We start from the raw sequence: 8,016 nt of genomic DNA on the forward strand, positions 1-8,016 counted from the left end.
CGGTTCGACTTGTCATGATGATGCTAGAATAATGTCCTCAAATCAGTCTGTAAAATTATTAATAAATACCAAAATAAGTAGACACGGCATTGCTTGTGTTGCTGTTTATTTGTGAAAAATGGAAAATTAAATGTTCTAAAGACGCTTCAATAAATTATTAGAATGGTCTTTATTCTGTACAATATATTTGTCTCAGAGGCCAATACAGTAGTCAGCTTTTCCCAATGTTTCCTAAATGAATGCAAATGACATCTTCACTACACTTGATGGTACATCTCAACAATTAATTAATGATACAACAGAAATTGGTTTGAACGGATTTCCAACTATTGTGCAAAGTTACGTTTTCTGACAGAGTTGCCCATTGTATTTGAGCATATTACCTCCCTACACTGTATAGCTCCAGTTGTCCTATGCAGTACTGCATTTTTACTGTATGTCTTTTCTACTGAAAAGACAGTCTTTATAACATAACGTATAACATAAGTGCTTATGCAGGTGATGAGTGATCCGTTTTCCATCTTGCTTGGGTTTGCCTGACACTAGCGGTGCTCTGACTTATCGGACACCAAAAATGACACAATAAATTGTCCGATTTACATTGCAAATGACTTCATTTTCAAGAGAAGTTACCAAATCCAAAATGTGCCACTATCCTTTGTGTTTAATAATAGACAACTAGAATCAAACTACAAGTCTATGCAAAGACACTAAGACAGTGTCATCATAGGGGTACAATAATAAGACCATTTTAAGAAGAACAGCCGGTACAGTTACTGTAGTAGCAAAGGGTTAAACTTTTCTTTAAAAAAATAAATTGGTGTTCGGTATTTACTCCAAAAACCTGATAGGAGCACCCCTGCTATTCACATTGTGGTAAAACAGTAAATCACTGTCTGCTGAAAGAACCTTTGAGATCATAACTACAGACTGCATAACACTGCAATGAAGACTTCCTATTGGATGCCAGACTTAAGAGAAATGAATGATAGCCTGAATAGAAATCATGCTCAGCAGAAATGTGCCTCTGACTTTATAACTCCCTTCTGGACTCCCTTGACCTCGAACACCTTTGGTCAAAGTTATAATGTGAAATATGTGAAAAATGGCTGTTTGTAGGGGAAAGTCTTCTGTTTTCTTTCACAGTTCATGTCCTGATTTGTTGAGTAGATTGTACTCGCAGTTTGAAATGCCAAGGGGCTATCAGGAATGGAACAGGCCTAAAGTAACAGCCTGTGAAAGAAGTAAAATGTTTTACATAGTATTTAACTAATCATTATCAGCAGGCAACAGCTAATGGTCATGTTAAATTAATGCCGTCCACCTGCTTTTTGGGTTCCTCAACGTGGCTCTTAGAAGAGACCACAAGACTTGAGGTTTTCTTTGATGATGATGTCTGTTACGGCATCGAACACAAACTTGACGTTTTCTGTGTCTGTGGCGCAGGTCATGTGGGAGTAGATTTCCTTGATGTCTCGACGCATGTTGAGATCCAAGAACTGATCTTTGATGTATTTGCCAGCGTCTTCAAAAGTATTGGGGCCTGAGTGGAAAGATGTCAAAGTAAGTTAATTTGTGTGGTTTACGGCAATGGTTCTCAAACATTTTAATTTCAGTGACCCCCAGCTCCCCAGCACTACAATAATTCCAATAATTTAGCTGGGACACCCTGAAACCCCCCCAAGGACCCCTGGGGGTCCCTCGACCCCACTATGAGAAGCACTGGTTTACAGAGACGTTTGTGTTGCTAGTGATCTCACCATCATAGTCAGGGAAGCACATGCTGAGATGAGCCTTCTTGATCTTCTCAGTGAACACATCTTTCTTGTTCAGAAAGAGCACAATTGAAGTGGCGATGAAGTAACGATGGTTGCAGATACTGTTGAACAAGTGCAGACTCTCGTGCATTCGGTTCTAAACAAGGGGAAAAAAGGGAAATATGTCAAAGAAATAACCTTTGGTTACGGACGGTCAAATCAAAGTGGTTCACGGTCACGGATGACAAAATATTTAGTTTGAAATACTGTATTATTATTTATTTTTGTCTTAGTCTCTCACCACATCATCATCCTCAACCAACACCATGTCGTAGGCGCTCAGAGCAGCAATGAAGATGATACAGGTCACACCTTCAAAGCAATGGATCCACTTCTTCCTTTCAGATCTTTGTCCACCCACGTCAAACATTCTGCATGGAAAGATAGCATAATTGTTATCATCTATTGTAGACAGGTTATTGGTGTTCTCATCTTGACAAAATACTGTAGTGTATTGCCTTATGTTTACTCACCTGAAATTGAGATCTTTTACCCCGAACTGGGTCTCAATAATACCAGTGGTCTTTACTCTTGAGCGCAACACATCCTGCTCTGTGGGGATGTAGCCTGGCACCACCAGTCTCGCCAAGTCACACAGGTAGCTGCGAAACAATGAACTTCTCTGATCACACAAGTCGTTTTCACACAAGATAACATATCTTACAGATTTACTCATCTCGTTAGTTCTTAGGAAAAACCACCCGGATTTGAACCTTGATCTCCCACAAGGGAAACCAAAGACATACAGTACCACTCACTCATCGACTGCCCCTTTGTATTTGAGAGGTACTAAACTACTTATTGTCAGCCACAGCTACTCTTCTACATTTTACACCCATTATGAAGTTTCCCGTAGCAGAAAGGAGCTGACTTACTATCCGGCAGAGTCATTGAGCTGGTATTCTGCGGCTCGTTCATAGCATTGCTGGATGCCAGAATCGTTCCACAAACGTATAATGATGTCTGACATTTCCTTTGGCATGGAGCCTTCCTCGATGGTGTCTGCAAGGTGCTGAAGCTTCCTGGCATCATCCTACACAGACGGATGGAGCCATAGACACAAACACACTCAAGGTTTGTTGTAGGAAGCCATATACAGTAAGTGGTACCAAATTACGAACATTACAAGGGTGTCACTTGCCAAAACAAACAAACTGATTTTGAATATAACAAACATGCAAGTGACACCGACGTGTGACGTAGTGTAAATTAATCTTAAATTATCAGTACCGCCTGATCATTGTGACCATAGCCAATATTCAATGTGCCCATGGCCCGGACGATGGACATCATGGATTGAAGGGTGTTGCCGTAGATGATGACGATGAATTCCAATAATTCTTGAGGTGAGTAACCATCTTGATGGATAATTCTGTTGACGGATAAAAATAAATATGACCATGATAATGTGTTGTAACATTTTAACAAGTTTAGCCTTCACAATGTGATAATAGGTGAGAGATCATGAAATGTCCTACTTCATCTGTTTGACAATTGTGCTTTTCCCTGATTCTCCAGCACCTGTAGGAATTAGAGAGAGAGAGAGAGAGAGAGATGGGAAGGAATGGTGGGTGAGAGAGAGGAGGATGACAGGTTGGATTCAAACCCGAGCCATGTTGTATGCATTCGTACCAGGTGAGCCCGAGCCATGTTGTAAGCCAAGTGGGCATCGAATGTCTAGACTATTTACATTCATATGAAAGACATTATGGCCAGTGGCCATACAAAAGCCAGTAAGTATTATAATGATTTAAATGGTGCATTTATATAGCGCCTTTATCCAAGGCGCTTTACATATTTATTATTAAGGAATTAAAAATACAATTAAAAAACTCTATTCAGATTGACAGATTAATTATAACATTTCATGTTTAGATGATGCAAACTAGTAATTTCCGGTTTTGAACTGCGTATATACAGTAACAAAGTACAATCATATTTATTGAAGATTACCTCTAGGGCGCAGCACTAATCTGATAGGAGATAATGCTCCTTATTTCAAGCCTAAGCTCCTCCAAAGCTGATGTCAGGTGGAATGTTCTATCCCTGACCTAACACTGGCTGCGGTTACATGAGGGCTTTTTCATTCAGAATGAAAACTTCAGAATTAATTAATTCAGAAGTAAGTTTTTTGCTGCGTGTTTACATGGGAAATGGTGATTCCGAATGAGTGTTTACATGGACAATACTTTTAAATCCCATTATTTCATTCCACATCAGGTTTGGGGCTGGGAAGGCTTCTGATTGGATAGGGGGCGGGCAGATATGTTTACGTCCAGTGGTGGAAAGTACATTTACTTTAGTACTAAAGTACAATTTTGAGGTATTTCTACTTTACTTTCCAATTGTTTTACTTTTACTACACTACATCTCAGTAAAACAAAATAATAATAATAGAAAAACACTTTTATGCCGTATTACTTTATATTTGATGTATCCTGTAGCCTATGAGAGGTATCTAATATAATTTCTTAATATAATTAATCGCAAAACAAGAGCAAAATATAGCCATACCAATTACATGGAAACAAGCATGCACAGAAAGACCAGAATGAACTTAAATCCGAATGAGTGTTTACATGAGTCCACAATTGTTTCAATAGGATTTAAAAATTGAATAAACCAGTCAATTACATCAGATCTAAGTTTAAATCAGATTGACCATTTTCATTCCGATTTTAAGTTTTTGTAGGTGTTTACATGAGAACTTTTAATAGGATTTAACTTTCATTCTGAATGAAAAGGGGATTTAACTGTCCATGTAAACGTAGCCACTGTTGCCATCCACTTATCATACACAACTTTAGGCTCACTTGTAAAAGAAAAAATCTTATTTTGTTTTTATTTTATATTTTATTTTACGGGGCTTGCTTCCTAATTAAGTCCCTGTGTCTAATAGAACACATGTTGTTTAAGGATTAGCAAAGGATTGAGGTGAGCATTTACTAAAGTATCTGATCAGTACAATGACAAGGTGATTAAACTGGAGTTCTCCTCAGAGACGTTGCATGTCCTCACTGTTTCAAATTAATTGAAATGGTCCACGCTTGTTGGATGTCATTGTTGGATAATGATTTTCATATAGAGAGAAGACTTCCGCACACCCGGCAGGCAATTTGGAGCAGGTGCGATGATGACAAAGAGTATACAATGTGGAAGAAGGGACATCCGCACACTGCCACTTTGCTAGTTCAGAGCAATTTTATTAATTGAGCAACGTTTCGGTCTTGCGACCTTCCTCAGGCTTGATAATGATAATGAATAATGATTTTCAACAGCAACATGTAATACCCTGGCCTGTTCATGTTACATCATACTGTACTCTGAGTTTACTCAAAATATGCTCATCCCTGCACTCTTTAACCTAGACACAAGCAACTTTGGGAGACTTGTTCCATTCTGATAAAAAAATAAAATAATCCAACATCTACAAATCAACAGTACATCACAGATAGATGGGCCCATAATATCACCTCATATTAGTCTGTAAATATTAACTGGCCTCATGAACCCTCCTATGAGGGCCTTCAGCGTCTGCATGGTGGCCCTTCAGTCCACTCACTCTACATCTCCGTTTACCTAACAGCAGCAGCTTCACTGTCCTGGCCTCCTTCTCGCCCTCCTCCTTCAGTTTCTTATCCAGTTCTTTGGAAGCTTTCGCCTCGGCACTGCCTCCGGCCCCCATCCTGATCCCTGCAGGTTCGGCCACAGAACTCAAAAACCACACGGCAAGAAAAAGATGGAAGTAAGGTCCTAGTTGATGGCAGCTAATACGTAAACTGCCCTCAGCAGTTTTGAGTGTCTTATAAAGGGATTGTGACTATCCTCTGCCCACCTGACCGAAGGTGACCAATGGGACACAAGGACAGGGCGCTTTTGGGGAAGAGTAGGAAGGTGTCATGCGTAGGTGAGGCCCCAGTGTAGAAGCCATCTAAACTTTCAGGGGCAGCTTTGCTGTGCTCAGCGGAAAATTCACATCGGCTCAAGCGCTTATCTGGTTGCGCTGTTCTTAGCTGCCTTTAAAAGAGAAAGTGGCCAGCAGCCACCCATTGTTTGTTTGACATGAAAAAAAAACAAATAAAAACAAAAAAACAAGCTGGTTATTCAGTATGTTCATCCAGACCAGTGGTTCCCAAACAGTGTACCCTGAGTCCAGGTGTGTCTTGGGATTTTGTGACGACTACATACACAACATATATGTTACAGTACAAGTGAGAAACCAGTACAAGTAAGAAAAACGTTGCGGGAGGCCGATTAAAGGCCGATTAAATACCCCCCCATGCCAGGGCGGCCCGTCAGGGCAAAACGTGTCATTGGGGACTGGGGTGGCCGCCCACGCCCTTGCCCCGGCCTGTTCAGCATGGCGACAGGGACATGTGTCCCTATTTTCGGCATGTCATTATAGAGATGTATTATTTTTGTTTTTCTTGTTATTATTTTTTGAGGGGTGCTAGCCCCTTGTGTCATACGCAGCTACGGACATACGCATCAAACGACCCAAGTAACCACAGTATACTGTTAATCAACTTACAAATTACATATATATATACATACCAGAGAGTTGAAAGTTCGTAGCGGTTGACAGTACTTGCGAGCTCTGCTTGCGCACTAGTAGGTAATTTATGGCCTAGTGTGTGCAAAGCGCAAGTAGGCACTCGACAGAGTGCAGTTCTAGTTAGTCTTCATCAGGAATCTCCTGATGAAGACCCTTCTACCTTCTTTCTGTGTGTATTTATTTTTGTTCAGCACCCGTCAAATCTTTCGAGATGTGTGTCTTTCCATTTTGGATCTTCTTATTTCATGTGTGTAAACACAAACATTGTCCTAACACAAACATTGAATGCCATTGATAATGAATGGCTAGTTTTGAGTGTTCGTCCCGACACAAACATTGAAGACAAATTATATTAATGTTTTCTCTCTGACTCTGTCAAGGTCTTAACGCACAGATCCTCCCTGCATTCTTCTTCCTCTCTCCTCATTCTCCCCCTCACGTGGGTTGAACTGAGACATTATATACTTGTGTTCTGATTTCCCATGTTGCTTGAAGATCTTGCCACAAGCTCATCTGTCAAATAACATCCACGTGTACGTGTAATAAAGACCACTTGAGACAGTTCTTTGTCATTACCTCAACCATTATAGTGTATAAATTAGCCACATCAGAGCGCCCCTCACTTCAGACGGGTGTGATTTAATTGCGACCAAAGGTCGCAGTTAAATGGAATCACGCATTTCCCGTCAGTGTGTGGGGCACCAGTGTGTGACGGGCAGTGCCCGACGGGCACCATATAGGGTGCCCAGGTCTCGTGACATCATGTCACATCATCAGGGATGGAGATGTGGAGACCCTGATGTCTTAGTAAATGCGACCTGCTGTCGCAGTTAAATCCATATCCTGTTCTGACAATCCATATGTTGATCCTTCCCCGTCCATCCTTCCTCTTCAATGTCTCCCTTTTGACTATCATTGAAATGTCCAACTCTAGACGGGCCCGCCCCAAAGTTATTAGTGCAGCCGCGCCCGGCAGCCGGCGAAAACTAGAGTTCTCAACAGGCCTACCTGTCCATTCCAACTCTAGACGGGGCTGTCCCAAAGTTATTCGTGCAACCACGCCCGGCAGTCCCAGGCCCGAAAATTAAAGGACCACTTCACCACTTTTCAATCTACCTTTATATAATTGGTCCTCACTAATGTTCATGATAAAATGCCTAATTTCTTTCTACTTTTTTTCTACTTATAAGAGGGCTGTGCGCAGTTCAGAAACCTGTCCACCAGTGACATCATCGATGGGGAATCCAAGCTAATAGAAATGCGATAATGGAAGCCATCATTCTCACAATATTAAAACTGTAAATATATATATATTAAAAAATCCGCCTAATGATGATGTCACTGGTGTACGCTTCCTGAACTGCCCACAGCCCTCCTATGAGAGAAATAAATTGTGGCATTTTATGTCCCTATACCTGGGCCCTCATCAAACCCTGTACACTCAAGAGAATGTCCCCGCTACCACCCTTAGATCTCCATATACTGTATGGAGCTGACCTGTTCTGACATTACATGTGTTGATCTGACCTCATCAAACCCTCTACACTCAAGACATGCTCCTTATATGGCCAGTACAGAATTCATTCCATGTTGATCTGACCCCACATGCCAAAGCACCAGTGCTCGCCCAGCAGTCTGCCGTTA

At 41.1% G+C, this 8,016-nt stretch overlaps 1 protein-coding gene across 1 annotated transcript; it reads right to left on the bottom strand.

The window, feature by feature from the left end:
- Positions 1–67: 67 nt before the first annotated feature.
- LOC310863868 (guanine nucleotide-binding protein G(t) subunit alpha-1) lies at positions 68–5,525 on the bottom strand. Its single transcript, XM_083772381.1, has 8 exons — positions 5,397–5,525; positions 3,296–3,338; positions 3,048–3,189; positions 2,693–2,850; positions 2,291–2,419; positions 2,059–2,188; positions 1,761–1,914; positions 68–1,543 (listed from the first exon to the last, which is right to left on the bottom strand). Exons 1-8 carry the CDS (start codon positions 5,500–5,502, stop codon positions 1,353–1,355), a joined length of 1,053 nt encoding a protein of 350 aa, XP_083628507.1. The 5' UTR covers positions 5,503–5,525; the 3' UTR covers positions 68–1,352.
- Between the last annotated feature and the right edge of the window lie 2,491 nt (positions 5,526–8,016).

The sequence above is a fragment of the Protomyctophum parallelum genome (assembly GCF_964188405.1).
Source record: "Protomyctophum parallelum genome assembly, chromosome: 8".
Taxonomy (NCBI): Eukaryota; Metazoa; Chordata; class Actinopteri; order Myctophiformes; family Myctophidae; genus Protomyctophum; species Protomyctophum parallelum.

What these genes read in the sequence shown, in the direction of transcription:
- LOC310863868 (XM_083772381.1), bottom strand. Translation starts at nt 5,502, where the DNA reads ATGGGGGCCGGAGGCAGTGCCGAGGCGAAAGCTTCCAAAGAACTGGAT. An exon ending in CTCAATGACTCTGCCGGATA is followed by an intron (nt 2,420 to 2,692) that starts GTAAGTCAGCTC and finishes ATTGTTTCGCAG; the next exon opens with CTACCTGTGTGACTTGGCGA. An exon ending in GTGCTTCCCTGACTATGATG is followed by an intron (nt 1,544 to 1,760) that starts GTGAGATCACTA and finishes CTTTCCACTCAG; the next exon opens with GCCCCAATACTTTTGAAGAC.